General features: G+C 39.1%; 1 protein-coding gene across 4 annotated transcripts in view; it reads left to right on the top strand.

The window, feature by feature from the left end:
* The window catches only part of IL12RB2 (interleukin 12 receptor subunit beta 2), a 132,448-nt gene that overhangs the window by 14,441 nt on the left and 96,396 nt on the right, over positions 1-21,611 (top strand). For all 4 annotated transcript variants that reach the window (XR_007454767.1, XR_007454768.1, XR_007454769.1 and 1 more), the window contains exons 7-8: positions 8,388-8,467; positions 19,514-19,733. Coding sequence is in view for 1 of the 4 variants with exons in the window: in XM_049617036.1 (XP_049472993.1) it covers positions 8,388-8,467; positions 19,514-19,733 (300 nt within the window). In the remaining 3 variants the exon portion in view is untranslated. The remainder of the gene's footprint in view (positions 1-8,387; positions 8,468-19,513; positions 19,734-21,611) is intronic.

Raw genomic sequence — 21,611 nt, 5'->3', positions numbered from 1 at the left:
TCTCTGTCTCAAAAATAAATAAACATTAAAAAAAAAAAAAAAAAGAAGGTAGACTCTGGAGACATACATTTTAAAATACAGTTTAACATCCACCAGCCCTCTCTCCTCCAAATATTACAGCACTGCACTTCATCATGCCTCTGATATACACTGCTCAAATGAGGGCTGCCAGCCTGCCCATAGCTATGGAAAGGATATCAAATATATTTCTTAGTCTGATGGGCTTTTCTTTTTGGCAGTTATAGGGATGACAATTTACTGAGGTGTTAAGTATAATCAAACTAAGGTGCAATCAAACATTGATCATATGAATAAATAATAGCTATATGAACTTGATGTCAATATTAACAAATCTTTGGATACACAAGAAATAACCATCTGAATAATTAGTTTTTAAGAGCACTCATTTAGTGACCTACTATACAACTTTTCATAGTCTGTGTAACTTTGGCTCAGAAGAAAAATTATTGGCATATAATCCATTGCTTTATTTGGAGATTGTGAAGTATTAACGTGAGAAAATCTAAACGCTTATTTGTAAAACTTATGGATATGTGTGACTGTAAATTAGTTTCATGATATGTTATATTCATTTTTCTGTGAGCTGCTAATGGCCTTTGATAGCTGATGACACTTATCAATACCCAAGTGACTTTCAAGGACCCAAAGAGCCTAAAATATAAAATATTTAAATATTTAATATTTAATAAATATTATAAAATATTTAATGTTAAATATTTAAATATACTAAAATATAACACCTAATATATAAATTGTAGAATAATGTATATTTTTCCTTTCTTCTTATATTAATTGCATTTCTGTATTTTAAAATAACTCCATCTAACAAATTGTAATTTATTCCCTCTCATTTTATGATAAAAATCTCTTAAAATTGATGTTGAGCCACTTGCTCTCTGTTTAAATATTTGTCATTTTTATAATCCAGAGTTTTTTATTCTTTTATTAAACATAGTCAAAGTAATGTATTTTTTAATGCCTTATCTATGAGACTTTGTTTATATGTCCTACAGATAAAATTCTTGAAAATGGGCCATATTTTCTGTGCACGGCCAAGGTACTAAATAGGCTGAGTAGTTTTTAAGTTATGTCACATTCGGCTTAACTATAAACCAGGGGTATTCTGGGCTTGTGAATTCTCGTCATTCTTACTGACATTTAATAATGACCTGTTTGGAGGTGTGTGGAAAGGTTTGGGGTTTTTTTTTTGTTTTTTTTTTTTTTTCTGAAAGGGTTTATCTGTTAAATTAAAAACAGTTCAAGGTGGGACAGTAACAACAGTAACTTTCTCATAGCCCTTAAATAAACCACTATCATAACAATGAGTGAGTGCAGCAACTTGTTATGGTTGTGAACTCATGGACAGTTATGAATCAAATCAAGGAACTGACTTGTTCAGAGTAATTGCAGGCATTCATGAAGAGAGGAAACCCATACTCTGAGATGCACCACATTTACGAAGCTGTTGGCTTCCTTTCAGTGTCTGCATTTCCCTTTTCTATGTTTCATCTTTCTGTGGGTTGATGTAGGACCTCTTCCCTCTTACTCTGAGCAGCTTGGTTTTCTCCCCTTACCGCTATTTCTGTCATCAGTTTCTTTATGAAACACCAATTGATGTAAACTTAAAAGGTGTGAATTTTTTTAACACTTCTTCCTTTTCAGCCTTCGAATGTGTACTCATATGTAACTTGGCATTAAAAAAAATTGCTAGTAAGCTTTTTTTTTTTTTAGTTACTCTTTAAAACTCTGAATGACCTTATAATAGAGTTCTTTGGAGCCTTTGCTGCCCAAAACTGAGAGCAATGTTATCTTCTGGTGGATTGAGCACAGTTATTTAGATCATGTCAGCAGAGAATGAGGTCTTTATTTACTCCATATGGCCCTTTCCTGTGTCATTAAATTCAACTCCTGTTATGGTCCTCCATGGAAAACACTTTTTAAATGACCTTTAAGTAAGGAGTAGAAGGAAAGAAACTGCTTTCCTCTGTTTAGGAGAACAGTCCCTCAATCTTTATCCATCAAAAGCAGGTCTGATACTGGGAACTGAGCAACCACATTTGGCCTGTAGTGGGAGAATATTCTTGAGTTTGAGCTGCAGGCTCTCCAGACACATCTGGAGAAGAAAGGTGTTGGGGAGGTGATTCCCTCACCACCTAGAACACCCAGGAGGAGACTCCATAAAAAAGATGAACAAGCCATTCCTTAGAGCTATAGTATAAATTAGGTATTTCTGTTTGCTCATTCACCACTTTTTAAAGTCTAATTTACATGTTTTGGTCTTGTTAAACTCTGTATAGGCAATTAATAAATAAAGCAAGTGCTACATACTCAACCTTAACACCAGAGCAATGAAGGAGTAGCCCTCCTCCCCCCACCACCATAAGAGGTGGTGGCATGGGTGGTTGGTGAGAGACTCCCAAAGGGGAGAAAATGCAGGGTCACCAGTTGCAGCCACCCCTTCTCACACTGAGAAGCTAGGCAATTCATTCATTCATTTGTAATTCTGAAATATTGCTAAGATGGGTTAATTTTAATGAATAGAAGAGCTCTGACCCATGGTCAGCACTCAATAAATTTAGCTGTTGTTTTCTTCATTTGGAAAATTAAGTGTTAGAGCTAATAGAACTTGTTCAAAGTCTCAGAACTAAGAATTGGAGAAGCCAGGTTTTGAACACTGGTCTGTTTTATCACATAGCCCAAGCTCTTGGCTCTGCACCCCACAGTTACCTGACTCTGAGAAGGCCAATTAAATACTAGAGGTTATTTTATCATTTTGGTTAACAAGTTCTTAATAATGATCTAGCTTAGGAGTCAGCAAACATTTTCTGTAAAGGCCCAGGCAGTAAATATTTTCAGCTTTGCAGACCATATCTCTGTCACCAGTACTAAAATTCGCTATTGTAGTGTGCAAGCAGCTATTTACAGTGTATAAATACATAGACAAAGCTATGTTCCAACTGAACCTCATTTATGGATACTGAAATTTTAATTTTATGTAATTTTCACATGTCACTGAAAATTACTCTTCTGTTTGTTTTCAACCATTTAAAAATGTAAAAACCATTGTTAGTCCACAGGCTGTACTAAAACAAGGAGCAGATTTGACCCACTGGCAATAGTTTGCTGACTCCTAAATTAGCTCATTTATCTGAGTGCCTAAGGCTTGAGGATATGGGAATCAAAGGTTCTTAGCCTTCTAAAGAGATTTACATGCAAATGTTTTTATTAGAAGGAAAATGTTATGTTTGAGAGCCAATGACAGTCCCTGCCTTCCTTTCTTTTTGGGTCCCCTCTAAGCCCAACATCTATCCTGGAAGAAATCAATGTCTGAGCTCAATTATTTGACAAGATGGTGATCACCCCAATAGGAAGAAATGCTTTCCGTGAAGCCTTCCAAACAGAAACAAATGGGGGAAAAATGCTTCTCAAGATGGATCTGTGAGAAAAGTGTGTGTGTATCAGGAACTATGCCAGGTGCTGGGACACAGTGATAACTTGTCAGATCCTCAGACTCAAGGACTTCTAATCTGTTTTGGAACATTAGGTAAAGATTCCTGGAGGATACAACACCACGAAGAAATGTAAAGTTCCAATGCAACTTATGGACTTCCCTTATCTGGAACATATGGCCTCCAAAGTCATTGCAGTAGGAGAAGGGAGCTATTTCCTCCCTGAAGTACTTGATTCTTTTGAATTCTGTGAAATCTCATGTTCCTGGATTTTATTCTTCTTCATTGACCAGGTCTTCTTGGTTTCTTGCTGGTCAGTTTTCTCTTCTCAATACCAATCCCTATGGCTTTTCCCTGGGCTCCCTTCTTTTCCCAGGTGACTTTATCCAGTTCCACAGTTCGAAAACTAGACAGACAGATGATAGATAGATAGATAGATAGATAGATAGATATCTCTTTGTTTTTCTCCAAGACAGAATGTTTCCAAAATACTTCTGTTTCAATATTTTCTATTTTAGTAAATGATACCACCATCTTCCTAGTTACTGAAGTCAAAAATCAAGAAGTTATCTTTAAATTCTCCTTTTCCAAATAAAAAGAAATTCTTTTTCCTTATTCCCCAATACCAGCACTTGACTCTCCTAAACATATTCAGAATCTGTTCATTTCTTCTGTTGCCACTATGATTATGCTAGGTTAAGCTACTTTCTCCGTACAAAGGATAACAGCAAAGTGAACAGTTATGAACCCACCATTCAACTTAAATGCTGTGAAATTACCAATATACTATTGACACTATCATGAATTATATGTTTATCAGTACTTTTCACATAACTTTCAGAAATGTATGTATCTCTAAACAGTTACTAGTTTTGCTTGTTGCCATGGTTGCAATATCTGTAGAATGATAGGAGAAAATCTCAGGTGCAACGGGCTGAGAGTGAGTGTGAAGTGAGGGAATAAAGACTAACAATTCACAACTCTTCATGAAGTTCTGTGAAGGAGAGCAGAGATGTGGGGCAGTAGTTGGAGCAGAATGTGGTATCAGGAAATGCTTTGTCTGGTTTTGTTTTTAGGATTGGTGAAAAATTGTAGTGTATTTTCAAGGTAATGGTAAGCTTCCAGCAGAGAGGGAGAAATTAGTAATGCAAGAGAAGTAGGGGAGAAGTCCTTGATAAAACAAGGGAGGATGGGATCCAGAACTCAGGTTGGGTTGAACTTTGATGGAAGTAGGGATACTATGTTAGAGAATTGATGGTGAACTTTTCATGGTAGAAAGATGAGGGAATCCTGCCTTGTTACTTCCTTTTGCTCAGTGAAGTATGAAGCAAAAGCATCAGTTGACAGAAACAGATCCTTAGAAGTGGGCAGGTGGAGGGACTGACAGTACCAGCTACTGGGAAGGAACACCTTATGGATGGTGGCCCTTCACAAGTAATAAAAGAGGTGACAGAAAGAGGTGAAAAGAGAGAGTGAACCAAGTGTTAAACTTCATTTATCAAGAAGGAAGTGGAATGGGGTAGTCTATATAGGACTTCCCGTGGAGGCATAGCAGGTGATAACGTCTGAAAATAAAACTTGTTTAATCAAGTAGATACTTGTAATATCTGTTTGAATTGAGTTGTTTAAAACTAGATTTTAGATAAATGGGTCAACCCCAAAAAGTGAACTTCAAGGAACCGAGGCAGTGAGTGACTTATCTCTGTCTTGCCCTGCTTGGAACATGACTTGGACCAAAAAATCCTCGTGTGTTTCATTGAGCCCACTACCTGAAACCTCCCAAGATATGCCTTTTCCACATTTGCTTTGTGTTAAATTCTCCATTTTCACTCTTTTTGGAAATCTGTATGCTCCTTGAGGAAACCTCTGTTGAGGGATTGCTTTCCACCTGCAATTAAGTTGCTCTTGTCCACGTTCCTGTGTTAGCCTTGGCTTCAGATATGGATGCTCATCTCAGAAGCACATGGATTGGCTCAGATTTGTTTGCCACACCTATTGTTTCATAGAATCCTAGAATCTTGGGATTTTAGAGTTGAAAGCACCTTCAGGGTCATTTAGGTCAATCTCCTGCTTAATTTAGGATCTTCACTTTTTTTCATATTGGTGACTCTATTCAACTCTACAGTTTTCTCCTTTATCATATAGGAGGCAGTTTCATCTCAGGTGACCTGACTTCCATTTCCAATATTTGTATTTTTAGTCATTTATACCCATTTGTTTTGTAATCACTTGGACATTTGGTCTTTGACTTTCCTTTTCTGGCCTGCCTATAATAGTTTTATCTGCCTTTGTTAGATAACACTGAGGTTAGAATTTCAAGTGATTTTGTGTCAGTTGAATGTCAAAGATTCTCTTTAATATCAGCTCTTATGCTGCTTTAAGCAGCAGTGGTTTGACACCCCTGGTCATGAAAGTTTACACTTTGAAACTCATACAGATTCAGCTAATGATTTCTCTCCCACAGAGGCTAACACTGCAGGTGGGCACCATTAAAATTTCAGTTTCACTTGCAATTTTTCCTTTGAAGAGACTGTGATTCTAGAATTCAATTCTTAGCTCTGTAGTAATCTGGTAGTTGTAGATCTTTAATGAGACAATGAGTATTCCCTTTATTTGTTACTAATATGTAATTAACTGGAGACATTTAGCACTAATAAGTCATCTGGCTTCAACATGGAGCACATCCAAGTTTCCACATCCTGATTATGTAGTCAATGTCTGGGTTATCTAGTTTGCTCAGATCTCTGCTCAATGTAGTGAACTGTAATGGAAGAGCAGGGTCTTTGGAAATAGTGAAACCTGGGCTCAGCTGGCTTTGCCATTTACCAACTCCATGTGTTCTGGAAATCATTTAACCTTTGTCAGCCTCCTTGGCCTCAGCTCTAAAACAGATGTAATCACACACACACACACACACCCTGCATTGTGTGAGGATTAAATGAGATAACGTGCAGCACATAAAATGTCCAAATATTTCCTGACACGTTGTAGGTGGTTAATAATGGTCAGGTCCCCTTTCCTTCTGTTGCCTGTGCTTTTTTCCTTTTTGCATCTGGACTAGCAGATAAAAGTGCTAGGCTTGTTTTCTGGGTCACTCTTCATAATCCTGAAGGATGGAGAGCATTTTCACAATGTCTTGGGTAAGCATTTCTTACCTTTAGGTCCTCACTGCAAGGGTAGAAGCTACCACTGGTGGGAAAAGAGGGGAAGAAAATAAGTGAATGTTTAGAAAAAAACAAAAGGAAGAGGGTGAGAGAGGCAGGAAACGGAAATAAAAAAGGAAAAGGGTAGAACACAGAAGAGCACCTGTTGGGCGTGGAAGTACTGTTGAGAAATCACAAGCCTCAGAGCCAGGTAACTGCAGGGTGCAGAGAGAAGAGTGCTGGCTATGTGATAAAACAGACCAATGTTCAAAACCTGGCTTCTCCGATTACTAGTTCTGGGACCTTGAACAAGCTCATTTCCAAATGAAGAAACAACAGCTAAATTTCCTGAGTGCTTACCTTAGGTCAGGGCTGCTCTGTTCATTCAATTCTCACAACAGCCCCATGTGACGTATAGAACTACAATCCTCATTGAACAGATGAGGAAACTGGCTTCAGGATGTAAAGTATGTATTCAGGATGTGGTTAACATTTGTTCAAGATCACAGAGCTGGGATTTGCCCATAGACGGTCTAGCTCTGGAGTTCACACTTTAACCACTGTACTAAAGCTGCATATGTCATGGGGTAAAGAGGATATGGGATGCAAGTGTAAGTGGGCCACAGGACCGCCCATAGTATGTGTGGGTGCATGTGCTCCTTCCATTTTTCTCTTCTCCTCTCCCTGGCTGCTTGTCTTCTCTTTTCCTGGTGGGAGTTAATGTTCCAGAAACTTCGTCTGGTTAAATGGGACTTGTCACCCCAGAAGGAACCCCAATGTAAGCCTCATCTCAAATACATTCTAAGTGTCACAATGAACAAGTTTCATTGGTGCAGTTGAAGCTTGTTTTCAGGGGCTGTTTCTGTGAGTTCCACCCCTGGCTGTAAATCAAAATAAATCTGATAATGGGAGAAATAAAACTATTCACCCACTCACACATGCACATGTGCACACACACTCTCTTTCTCTGTAGCACACAGGAGTTGATTATTCAGTTTCTTATCAAGTCTGTTTGATTGACTTTCTCAAATTAAATTAGGTCATATTTGACCATTGTCTTAAAGATGGTGGTTTTTCCTTCAATCAGTTCATTCTCTGTTTTAGCATCAAGTAGCTAACATTGTCTGAATTGTTCATTTGTACATTTGTCACCTGACAAAGAGTTGTCAGGAGTCTGTTACATTCTAAGCACTATGTAGGTATGAGAGATATTAAGATGAATGAGATGGGCTTTCCTTTCAAGTAGATCATGATCTCATGATCTAATGATCTAATGATCATAAAACCAAATAATTATGCCACAACATGGTAAGTTCAGGAATGGACGTGAACACAGAGTTAATCATTTGTATTTTTTATTTTTACAGGATCAAAACTGTGTTCCTTATGATTCATATTTTGGTTTTTCTGCTGAGAATTAATTCTTTCTGTATTCCAATAAAAAAGAAATAATCACACATACTTTCTTTGAGTTATTTTATTACTACATATTTTAAGAGTAAGTTAGGAATCCAATTTCCTCATCATCATTTTTTTAAATTTGTTTTTAAGGTAAAATTTGTGTTTTCTATGGCCGACACATATGTTCATTGTTTAACAAAAGGAAAGAAATATGGGGGCACAAAGAAAATTGAAATTACCTGACAATCCTACTCTCCTGGAATTGTTTATTAAATAAGCAATTGACTTTAAGAGGTTTTATATTGTGCATGTATGGATGTATACATGTATGTGTGTATACATGAAAATATGGGTTTTTTTCCCTTCAAAACAGAGCCTACTGGGACATTAGATGTTTGGTACATGAAACAACCCATTGACTACAATAGACAACAGATTTCTCTTTTCTGGAAGGTAAGTTTTCATTGTCAGTGTAAAATTCAAGAGAAGTATATATTTTGTTTTGTTTTGTTTTTATTGAGATATAATTAACATATAGAAAGAATTATATATTTGAACAATGTTTAAGGCCAAAAAAAAAAAAAAGTTTTATTTCCATAGTGGCTTTATACAAGGCTTCAGAGACTTGGTTGAAGCTCGTTTCCTCAGCGATATCCTCAAGACACTTGACCCAATGTCATTTCCTTTTGTCAGATAAGAGTGAGGTTCCCACTGAGTTCCCTCCTGCACACAACTGCATCTTTTCCTCATCTGCTTGCATCCGTTCCTATCTCCAGGCATGTCCACACTCTGTCCCACTACACCGTTTCTTCTGCCTCTTGACCCTCCCAGCCACTCTTAATCTCCCCTGCGTATAACATGCCCACCAGTGACCACACCACCTTATTCACTTTTTGGGAAATTAAAGATGGGAAGTCTGTGGATGTGGATATCTAGGAATATATTTGCTATAGTCACTGAAAAGGGAGAGGGTGGAAAGAAGGCTGTTCTACCTCAGGAACTCAAGTAATTGTAGACAATCGTGTGAAGAGGAATGGAAAGCAACTCCTCCTCAGGAATAGTAGTAAAACAGTAGTGATTCAAACAACCTTCCAGAAAACAGTAAGACCTAATGTTATTACAGGATGTGAGAGTTTCACACAGTGCTGATTCTGGTGTGGTTGCTTCACTTAATCCTTTAAAAACCCTGTAAGGTAGGTCGTAGGTATCCCCACTTAAATGGAAAACCTGAGGGTAAGAGAGAGGATGTTCTTCCCACAGTTACCCAGCTACTAAGTGCAGAATTGAGACTGAAACCCCATCCAGAGCTCTTTCTGCTCTGTCATGACTCATCTTTGTGAAAAGAAAATACTATTTGAATTGAGCTCCTGATTGGCATGCTGCTAATAAGAGGTTTTCAGGTGAGCTGTACTCCTCTTTACTTCCCTACTCCTCTTTACTTCCCTACTCCTGCGTCCCTCTCACTGCACCTCTTCCATTTAAGGGTAAATCAACAGTTTTGGAATCATGAAGCTGATGAGCACGAAAGCAGAAGAGTCAGAGAAATGAATATCAAGTCCTCTGATGGGGTTAGCATGATAGATGTTGATAACTGCAGTTTTCTTCAGTTTTAAGAAATGAGCCAGGCAAGAATTGAGCTCTTTCTCCCTCTTTTCCTTTCTGTCTCACACACGCACAAAATGTCTGGTATGAGACTACTATAAATAGCTTGGTGAGTCATAATCAAGCTCTTCACTTTGAAACTAAAACTACAGCTTAAAATTTATTTTAAAATGAAGCCATGTTTAAGAGCAAGACAATTCTCAAAGCAAGACATTTAGAGTGGCCATAATTTGTGAATATTATAGAAGAACACAGCTCAGTTCTTGAGTGTTGGTTTTCATTTTCACAAGTAAGCAACTGGTTAAAACCAAAATTCCTCCTTCCATAGAGAATCCTTCCCCCTGAGTGTCCTCAGCAGTGATCTGAAGAGATAGACTGTTTTAGTTCCAATAAACATTTTTTAGCCACAGGTAATGCTCAGCCAACATGCATATGCAAATTCTTCTCTGCTTTTCATTTTAATCTTGCCCCTAAGCCCGGAAAAGCCTAAACTCTAAAGTGAGATCTTGGAATTTAAAAGAACTTGAATTCTCTTCTAGTCTACTCTCCTATCATTAGCACTGCTCCCACTCCAGCCAGGACTGACACATGCCCCTGCTTGGACTATCTCGGACAGGGAGAATTCCACTTTGTAAGCAGTCCATGCTCTGGTGGGCATCTCTTACTGTTAGAAAATTTTCCCTTTTGTGGAGCCAGAGTTGTGGGTGCATTGGACTGGAACTGGCGTCACTAAGAAACCAAAAATGTAAATACTAGAAACTTCCTGGCACCAGATGGTGATCAAGACAGGGCAACTTCAAGACCTTCTGTGACTGTCCTGTTTGAGAGAGGCTCCTTAAGGAATGTTGGATCTAGTCCTCAGTTTTTCAGGACTATCACAAGACTAAGTCCTTTTCTGCCAAACCCTGGGCTTCTTCAGTGGCCCCAAATAGGCCACTCACCTGGCAGTGGCAGTAAAAGACTGACAAGAGTTACTGAGATGAGCAGCCTGCTTTGACCACAGAGCCACAGAGCCGGAGGGAATGTAAGCAGCATGCAGGCCCACCACCCATTTCACAAACAGAAACAGGTCTAGGGAAATGACGTGATTCCAAAGAGAGGATTTCAGGTACTATGGTGCTTGCAGCTGGGAGCCTTCCTAGGCAGAAGTCACTGCTCCTGTCTGGAACCACTCCAGTCCCACTTGTCCTCCTGGGGATTCCCTATGCCACTCTCAGGCAGGCTTGGGAATTGATGGGGTGGTGCCATGACATAAGGGACCTGTTTAAATGTCAGACTAGAAGAAACACTGCAGCCAGATCAGGTGGTTTGTGGTGGGGCCCAAATCAGACCTCACCAAGGAAAGGAAGCAAAGATGTATGTGTGTTGATTTTGGCTTTTTTTTTTTTTCACTTTGATCAATACTGGGAACCCCAGTGAGAGGGACACCCTGCCACTGCAAAGAGGGGGATTTCAGGTCTTGGCACCAAAGGAAGCCCCAGGTAAAACCCCATTAGTCTATGAACAAAGTGAGAGCATGTTTCTCTGACAGCTGGGGGAATGTGAGATGACCTTTCATTATTGTAGGATGTTTACATCAGAAGAGAACAACTTGTTGCTGAATGGGTACAGCCTGGGTGTGTGAGGGAGTGAAGTGTGAATATAGGTGAGTGTGAGTATGTATGTGTGATTGTGCATTTATGTGAGTGATGTGTGCATGTGTGTGAGTGCAGAGAGTAAACGTGAATGTGTGTGTGACTGGGTATGAGTTTTTTATATGTGTGTGGGATGTGAGTGGGAGTGTGGGTATGTATCTATGAGTCTGTGTGTCAGTGTGGGTGCATGTAGGTGAGTGTCTTAGTCCCTTTGGGTACTATAACAAAATACCATAGACTGGGCGGATTATAAACAGAAATCAATTTCTCACAATTATGGTGGCCGGGGTGTGTGTGGGTATGAGTGTTCGTGAATGTGTGTATGGATCAATGTGAGTGTGGGGGTGTGTTGAGGGGGAAGGAGACTTTTGCTTTATTGTTCTGGCTCTTACCTACTTACTCTGGGTTTCTCCTGAAAGCTTTCTTCTAAAGTTCTCTTTCCTCAAAAATATCTGGTAGTATGTTTTGCCATAGCTATTTTTAAGAGAAAAAATACTTTCTTTGTTGAAGCCAAAAAAGTACAACTTAATCTGTGAAATAAAACACCTCAGTATTGTTCAAACAATAAATGCAATAACAAGTAGAAAATGTTGCTCTGTCACAAACAGTGCCAGTGTCATGTTAGAGCTCTTCACAGGGGGCTTTCTAGCATCCACTCCCTCACATTCCCTGTATCTTCCTTCTCCGCAAAGATTCATAGTGTTTCCTTTGTTTTGATTAAGCATTTCAATCCATGATTCCAGTACAGATTTCTTTCACTTAACATAGCATGTATCCTTTAGGAAGAAAATCACCTTACAGATAGATAGATAGATAGATAGACAGACAGACAGACAATGTATGGAAAGATATGACAAACCTCATTAACCTTTCCAATTTCCTCTGTTAATTTCTTAATCATGGCAGGTCATAAACTTTCTGGAATTATGTTTGAGGCCATGGATCTGGAAGTAGTGTGTATAAATGAAGCCAACTTCACTCCATTCATTCATTCAAACTAGCAAATATATTGAAGGCTCTCATTAGTACTGGACACTGTGCTGCATTCCAGAGATATGGAAGTGAACAAGACAAATGCAGTCCTCAGGTGCTTGAACGCACAGTCCAGGAGAAGGACAGACATGGGGATGATGACAGCACTCAGATGTTAAGGAGGAGTTCAAGATCCAGCTAGGGAGATGATTATCGAGGTTAGCTAGTAGACCAAGGGAATGGGTGAGGAGTCACAGAGGATCTCTTGCAAGGTAATACTAGAGCTGACCCCAGAAGAACAGGTTAGCTGGGACAAGGGTGGGGGAACATTTGGCAGGAAACCAAGGACTATGCATTCAGCATGTAAAGGATCACTGTAGTGAAGCCCCATCCCATAGAAATATAAAGCAAGCCACAAAGGAGAGTCATATGTATAATTTAAAATTTTCTTGTAGCCACATTTAAAAAATAAAAAGAGACAGGTGGGATCAATTTTAATAATATATTTTATTTAAGCCCAAGTATGTATGGAATATTATCCTTTCAACATGTAAATCAATATTTTAAAATTATTGATCAGCTATTTTACATTCTTCTTACCCTACTAAGTCTTTGAAAACTGGTGTGTCTACTAAGTGCCAGCGGGTCCAGCGGCTAAGAGCTTGCCTCCAGAGGGCAGACACGTCAGTCACACATCAAGATTTTTATGGCTGCCTGCAGCTAGTGGCTCCCTCATGTAGCAAACAGCGCCCCTCTAGGGCCCTCACAAGCAATACAGAAGAGAGTTAGAGAAACTCAGTTCCAAAAGTGGGGAAGATTTGGTGGGTTTTGTTCATTTGTTAAATGACGTAACTCATTCGGATAAACAGCTACCCTCAAATCACAGAAGACGAGAAGAAAGAGAAAAGAACAAGCCCCATACACCAGTTCACAGCAGAGCCTCAGAAAGGTCTGTGACCAGAGGGAGCTTAGTTAGTACATTCTCTTCGTCTCTTTCTCTCTGTATTTCTCTGTGTCCTATGAAGAATATTACAATCCATATCACGTTGCACTGATGAGATGTGTCCTTTGGCCTCCTCATATGAAAGAAATCCAGTAAATGTAGGAAAATATTACTTGTAATCTGATTTATATTGATGTAGAACAAAGGTCTGTCATAAATCCACAGGGAAGATTGGCTGTCAGGAGCCTGAGGCCTTTATATAATTAGAGGAGGCATCCCAATCTCAGAATCAATATTTAAATACAAAAGCAACAGATGGGAAGATTTTGATAGTTTTGTTGCAATATTCAACTCTGTCTCCTTTCCTTTCCCAACCCTGGTCCTATCACAGGCTGGCACAGCATTTCTGAAGGTATTTTCAGAAAGAAAGGGTTGTTTTCCCTTGCTTACTAGTCACACATATTATAGTATCTGTAATGTAGAGAATCTTAGTTGGATAACAGAAGGTGGTCAATGACAAAGATAAGAAAGTGGGTAGCAGAGAATTAACAGAAGATAGAAAACAGAGACAGAAAGGAAGTTCAAGTTTTGCTCTAACAAAGTTTCCATTATTTTGCTGATTTTCTGCTACAAAACAAGTTAGAAATCATGATGTCATGAGTTATTAGTATCCATTAAATAAATTCAGGGTAGCAAAACACCTGGGAGAATCTAGAAAGTGCTAACACGACAGCAGTTAAGAGCTTACCCTCTAGGCAGAACTGAGCTGCCTGGGTTCAGGGTGCAGCCTCACCACCTACTGGCTGTGTGTTCTTAAGCAAGGTGCTTAACCTCTCTGTGCCTTCCTTTCCTCACACATGCATATGGTAATAGTATGTACTACATGAGGCTGTTGAGAAGATTAATGAGAGAATCACGAAAAGCATTTGCTAGATTATTAGGAAGCAAACGTTGTGCAGGACTCTGAGGACACAAAGGTGAGCTGACAGGCTCATGGGAGGACAGATCCATAGATGGATCATTTCAATACAGTGATTTTTAAACCTTCCGATGAGGGTTATATTTTGAGGTGCTCCTTCACTTTGGGCTGGGTTGCTGAAAGCCATCATGAGTTCTGAAATCAATACCCAGGCTTAAATTATACATGCTTTGTAATCAACTGTATGACATTGGTGAGATTTTCATACAGAGCTGTGGTGGGATCCAAGTCAAGATGGCTTGACCTTCCATAGATTGGTAGAAGAGTAATATGAATATAATGGAAAAGTGCCAGGTACGGTGATTTTTATATTAGGATAACTGACTACCTCACAAAGTGTCTTAACATTTGCCATGCATCCAGCACTCTTTGAAACTGTTTGCCTCCTTCAGCCCATTGAATCCTCCAGTAAGCCTATGCTATACACAGAATTACCTCATTTTACAGATAAGTAAATTGAGCCTCAGAAAGGTAAAATAATTTGGCCAAGGTCACACAGCTGCTATGTGGTGGAGTAGGAAAAACTAAGTAGCTTTCCAAAACCAACCTTGCCACCCCAAAAGTCTTCATAGACAAAACTGTGACATATTCAAGTTCCCCACCTTTCTAATATGTCTTGACTACAGACTCTCTTCTTTGACATATTGGCAGCTTTGACATATTTTTGTTTGTTTGCATCAGGGAAAGTTAGAATAAAATATTATTTTATGACAAGTACAGTAGGTTTTTTAAAGTCCTAAGAAGACATGATTTATCAATTCACAGAAACACCCTTCTTCCTATATACTTCAAAACAAAATAGGGACATTTGGAGGGCTCAGTTGGTGGAGCATGTGACTCTTGATCTCAGGGTTGTGAGTTCGAGCCCCATGTTGGGTGTACAGAGTACTTAAATAAAATCTTTAAAAACAAAGCAAACAAAAAACAACAGAGGTCTTGCATTCTGACATGTACCAGATTTTGTCCTATCACAGATAACATTTACCAAGGTATTTTTGATGGTGAAAGCCTTTTCACCCAACAGAACTCTCACAATAGTTTGTGAGAGAGCTGTTCACTCTTTGCTTCGTAGACAAACCTGTCAGAAAAGCTAACTCATACTAAGTTTAGATCATTTCTTACGGAGCAGAAAGAAAACTGAAGGAGACCGTGGGACAGCTTTTCCTGCTTAGCACACTCTTACCAATAGGAGAGGCTGACAATGACAGTAGGAACACTGGCTTGAGACCTGCTTTCAGCACTGCCCACAAAGGTACAAGAAGTACCAGAGACATTGGACACATTTTGGACATTGCCTTACACCCACCGTACACCCTCTTACACCCACTAGGGGGCGCACTAAAAACTTACTTTTCTGTGGGGACTACTTGCATCAGTCTCTTAACCTCTCCAAGCTTCAGCTCCCTCAGGATGGGGAGATGTGAGGACTAAATGTGACAATAGATGTAAAGTTTCTGACTCATGGTATGGCCCAATAAATGATAGTTTCTCCCTATCACTCACCCAAATATACATTAGAATAAAATATTAGAATAAATATTAAAAATAAATACATTAGTGTATATATATGTGTGTGTGTGTGTGTATATATTGTATATATACATGTGTATATAGTGTATATATATATGTGTGTGTATATATGTATATTGTATATATATATACATACACATTAGAATAAAAGAAGTTCATCTAGAAAGACCCAGCTGGCTCCTCAGATGGCAGTTCTTTGGGATTCACAGCTTGTCTCCTTGTGACGCAAGGCCTGTTGGCTCTGGAAAAAAAGAATTCTGGATCTCCACCCTCCCAAAATTGTTGACCTGATGTCTGCTGTTGATGTTCCACATCAGAATATACCACAACCTTGCAATTAGACAAGCTGCTTTCCAACATTGGGCCAGAGAGTGACTGGGGATTCCAACTATGAAACATGGTGCCCCCTGGTGACCAGTTGTCTCAGGCTTGCCAACAGAAGGAGCAGGAGTAGAGGGATCACTAGTCAAGAGCCTTGGATTCCAACCTCAGCTCCTCCATCTATCCCTTGAGAGCCCTTAAGCAAGTCACTTCATGTCCCAGACTCAATTTCCCTATTGGTAAAATGAAATGTTGAATGAACTGTTAAACTGTAGAATCCTGCCTGGTTCTGAAGTTCTGTGATGATATTCCATTAGATCAAGACCAAGTATAATCTGGAGGTGATGTATTACATGCATTATTTGCAAACTTTATGTTATTATTTTTTTAAAAAGCCAAATTGCACTGTTTTCAGTTGCTTCAGGAGACTATGTGCCCAGCTGGATAAACACCTGTTTTCCTTTTGGCTCATTGAGTTTTTTGTTCTATGGACCGTGTTGGACAAATTGTGCCCATTTTCAGATTGGTGAAGGAGACCAATTGCCTGAGTGATGTTAACCTTTATCCTAAAACTTGAGCTTAATATTTTATATAAGCATAACTTGTATGTGTATGTGTATAAGCATATGTGTATGTGTATACATATGTATACATATACATATATATACACACATATTTATATATACATATACACATATGTATAAATATGGGATACCATATTTATTTCTCTAACTACCTTAACTCCACCTTCACCTTCTCAATGATATTTTCAACTCCAAAATATGGGTTGTGGAGGGGAAAATGCAAGGGTTTGGGTCCAGGCCCTTCACTACCCTCTAGGAACCTTCACTCATCTTTCAGATCCACATCTCTGTTCACTAGATCACTGCAGTGTGTGGTGTGTGGAAATGAGCTAGATTTCCACAGCAGTCCCTAGGAAGTTCATTGGATCCAAGATGATTTGGCATTTCCTCCTTCTTCCAGCACTCTCCCATAGGATTGAAGGAGATGGCTGATGTGTCTATGAAGGACAGTGAGAGGAAGGTAGTGAGGGTTGAGTTGCAAGGTGTTTTTTTCAATTAGGGCTCTATTTTCTCAGTTGTCAGAGTAAGACTGAAGCCCCTTGTGTTCCTGTCAAGAATGGGGAGCTTTGTGAGCACAGTTAACTCTTGAGGAGTGCCCTAAGGGGTATATGGTGTGAGGGTGGAATAATAGTCCTATCTCTGGACCTACAGAGGAGATAGGGAAGGATAGAGTGATAGCTAAGGGAATTATCTTCTCCAGTCAGCTTTTGCTTTAACTTATCCTTTTTTTCTCCTGTGACAAAAGGCATGTTTATTTTTTATTTTTGATTTTTTATTTTATTTTAATTTACATCCAAGTTAGTTAGCATATAGTGCAACAATGATTTCAGGAGTAGATTCCTTAATGCCCCTTACCCATTTAGCCCATCCCCTCTCCTACAACCCTTCCAGTAACCCCTGTTGTTCTCCATATTTAAGAGTCTCTTATGTTTTGTCACCCTTCCTGATTGTATATTATTTTTGCTTCCCTTCCCTTATGTTCATCTGTTTTGTCTCTTAAAGTCCTCATATGGGTGGAGTCATATGATATTTGTCTTTCCCTGACTAATTTCACTTAGCATAATACCCTCTAGTTCCATCCATGTAGCTGCAAATTGCAAGATTTCATTCTTTTTGATTGCTGAGTAATACTCCGTTGTATATATATACCACATCTTCTTTATCCATTCATCCATCGATGGACATTTGGGCTCTTTCCATACTTTGGCTATTGTTGATAGTGCTGCTATAAACATTGGGGTACAAAGGGCATATTTATTAATAACAGTTCAGAATATCGCAATTTCAAAAGCACTCACTTTAATGCAAACAACAGGCATATAAGATTGTGGTATACAATTAAAATATTAACTTTCTTGGTTCTTGCCAGAACACAAAAATGTCTTCTAGGGAAAGACTGAATGTGCACCCAAAAGAGCCCTCAGCAACATGGCATTCATCTGGTGCATTGACCATGGTTTAAGATCCAGTCCTGGACCTTGTGGATCCAGAAGGGCACCTAGGATAGGACCTGCATTAATCAAGTTCCCAGAGACTGAAATATAAAAAGCTAGATGTTCATGGATTAATTTATAGTGAGGAATGCAGCTGTTGGGCTAACTAGGAGGCTTGAGTCAGCAGATAGGAACATTCTCTCTCAGCATGCTAATTATTTCAGAAGCCAAATTATAATCAGAAGGCCAATTTATTCACTTAAAGTGAAAAACATAAATTTTAAGTAAACCAGATGTTCCTGTTATCCCAGTCTCTCCTGAAAGATAAACTTCACAGGAAACAAAATTATTAGAAGATGGCTTGAGGGGCAGGGAATCAGAGAAAGGGGCATTTGGCAGTCCTAAAATGTGTCTTTTAGCAGCTGCACCCATGAAGGAATAGCCTTGCCAAGAAAATGGTAATGCTTAAGTCTCACGGGTTAAACCTTTTTCTCCCTGTACTAGGCATGGACGGGTACTGCCATTGCTGGCCTTGGCAGCTCTCCATTTTCATTGCTTCTGTTTCCCATGGTCCTTATCCAAACAGGGTTACAATACAAATAATTAGTTTTCTGCTTACTTTCTGGGATCCCTCCCAAATGATCTCAATTGGAATTCTTGCAATTCCAAAACTCATTAGTCACACATTTATAAACAGTGTCTTACTTTCCTAGGACAGATGGCTAATCCAGTTCATGAAGTGTGGATTTTACTAGTTTAGCTCTTGAAAATCTCACTTTTGATTTAATGAGCAGCATTACACTTTCTACATAAAAAGTTTGTGTGTGTGTGTGTGTGTGTGTGTGTGTGTACTTCACAGATTTAAAAATGGAGATTCAGAGGTGCTGAATGCCTTGCGCTGGCTCACACAGCTAGTAATTGGTGGGGCTGGAACTGAAACCTAGATCATCTGAGTTCAGATTCCACTCTTGTTCCATTGGATGTAATTGAGTTTTCTACTGCTGGAAGTTTCATTTTGAAACAAGAAAGGAAAATCAATGTGTCTTTAAGAATTAGCTTTAGGGGCGCCTGGGTGGCGCAGTCGGTTAAGCGTCCGACTTCAGCCAGGTCACGATCTCGCGGTCCGTGAGTTCGAGCCCCGCGTCAGGCTCTGGGCTGATGGCTCGGAGCCTGGAGCCTGTTTCCGACTCTGTGTCTCCCTCTCTCTCTGCCCCTCCCCCGTTCATGCTCTGTCTCTCTCTGTCCCAAAAATAAATAAAAAACGTTGGAAAAAAAAAATTAAAAAAAAAAAAAAAAAGAATTAGCTTTAAAAAATATTAACTGATTTTTCCCCTAAATGGTGGGTTTTTGTGGAGGCACAAAAATATGCAGTGCAGCAGATGAGAAGATATAAATAAGTCATTCGGATGTAACCTGCTGCTACAGGAGCCATAAGGTCCAGGCACAAAGATCCAGCAACCTTGTTTGAGACTACACAGTAAATGGATGTGTTTCTTTACAGAATATGAGTGTATCTGAGGCAAGAGGGAAAATCCTCCACTATCTAGTGACCTTGCAGGAGGTGGCAGGGGGGAAAGTCACAATGCAGAACATCACAGAACACACCTCCTGGACCTGGATCATTCCCAGAACTGGAAAGTGGGCTGCAACTGTGTCTGCAGCCAACTCAAAAGGCAGTTCCCTGCCTACTCGTATTAACATAACGGACCTGTGTGAGGCAGGTAAGTACCAAGTTTCCTTCAATTAGTGCCTGTGGGAAACTGTATCTTACTTACCTCATATCTCCCACCGGCTCAGCCCAGGGCCTGGCATGAGTAACACAGGAGTTTGGAGCTAACAGCCTTCAGAGGCTCTTTTTCACCCGGCCTTGGACAAGTGAATTAACATGTCTGAACTTCAGTTTCCCCCCTCTCCAAAGTAGGGATTATATTATCTGTCTTGCAGCTCATTGTCAGATTAAATAAAGACTAATATATAGTAGGTGCTTAACAAATGTTAGGAAATATTAGTTACATTAAATTGAACACTAATATTTGGCTAATTTTTCTAGGAGCAAGAATAGCATGTGTTGTCAAGTTCTAGAAAACAATATTCTACACGTAAGCATATTTTAAAACCAATAGTGTTGAAATTCTGGCTGTAATGAAATCATAGTAAAATGTTTCTGTACTATAGCTCTTTATTACACAAATTTAGATATGTACCAATTATCTATATTGAAAATCTCCCGACTAGCTATACACATTTTACAGTTGCATGCTCTGAAAACTAATTTCTCAAGATAAAAGCCTATGATTAGTCAATAAAATGGATATAAATGCTGTTTCTCAAATCTGTATTATAAATAGATTCCATGTCAAGATCACTGGCCTAACTTTTCCAAAAATGCCTAATAAAACTATAATTAAATCCTTTCTTAAAATCCAGTGGAACAATCTTATCTACATGTGAGTCTAGCAATCATCATTTGAAAGAAGTTTCTTCTCAAACATGATTATTTTATATACACTGTTAAATCTTAGTTATATATCTTTTCAGTCATACAGCCATAAACATAGAGATAATAGAGTAGCTAAAAATAACTAGAAGAAAATACAAATAAATATTGATGTAACTTTGGGTTGGTATATGAGTTGGGAATTGCTCTTAGCAGTAAGGGGTTGCTCTTACCAGAGGTCTGACTAGAGTGTCTTTTATTAATTCTCTCACATATAAGAAGTTCAGAGGTAGACAGCTCAGGGCTGATGTGACAGCTTGGTTATTCCAGGCTCCTTCTTTCTGTTCCCTCTGCCAAGTTGGCTTCCATCCTCAAGATGGAAGTGGTCCAAGATGGCTGCCAGAGCTCTAGCTACTTTCTTCTAGGAAAAGAAGGAAGAGAGGAGGGCCCTCACCCTGAGGAGCTTTGTTCCAGGTCACACAACACACTTGGAGTCATTGACTCTGCCTGGTCATCTGGTCACAGGTGCAAAGGAGACTTAGAAATATACTCCAGGCAGCAGTGTTCCCTTGCTAAAGATGATGAGGAGAGAGTGTTTGGGAGAATGATAACTGGTAACTGATAACCTCTGACAAATGTGGGTAGGTATCTAAGGCAGAAACCTGAAGGAAAAGATGAATTAACTGTATGGAGAAAAAGCTCAAACTGTATGCATAGTAAAATAAAAATTTTTTAAACACCACAAACAAAGCTTTAAAAACGTAGATAGCAATTTGGGGCACCTGGGTGGCTCAGTCAGTTAGACGTCTGATTTAGGCTCAGGTCATGATCTCACTGCTCCTGAGTTTGAGCCCTGAGTCGGGCTCTGTGCTGACAGCTCAGAGCCTGGAGCCTGCTTCAGATTCTGTGTCTCCCTCTTTCTCTGCCCCTCCCCTTCTCATGCTCTCTCTCTCTCTCATAAATAAATAAACATTAAAAATTTTTTTAAATAAATGAAATGTCTTAAAAATGTAAATAGCAATTTAAGAAGTGTTTATATCACATTTTCAGCAAAAGGAGATTATCTATCTATCTATCTATTTTTTCAAATAAATAAGTGACCAGGGGATATGAACTGGCAACTCTAAATAGAAAAGTAGCAATAAAGATGTGAAAATATGTT

Source organism: Panthera uncia, assembly GCF_023721935.1.
Source record: "Panthera uncia isolate 11264 chromosome C1 unlocalized genomic scaffold, Puncia_PCG_1.0 HiC_scaffold_4, whole genome shotgun sequence".
NCBI classification, from domain to species: Eukaryota; Metazoa; Chordata; class Mammalia; order Carnivora; family Felidae; genus Panthera; species Panthera uncia.
This window is presented reverse-complemented; position numbering and strand designations above follow the sequence as displayed.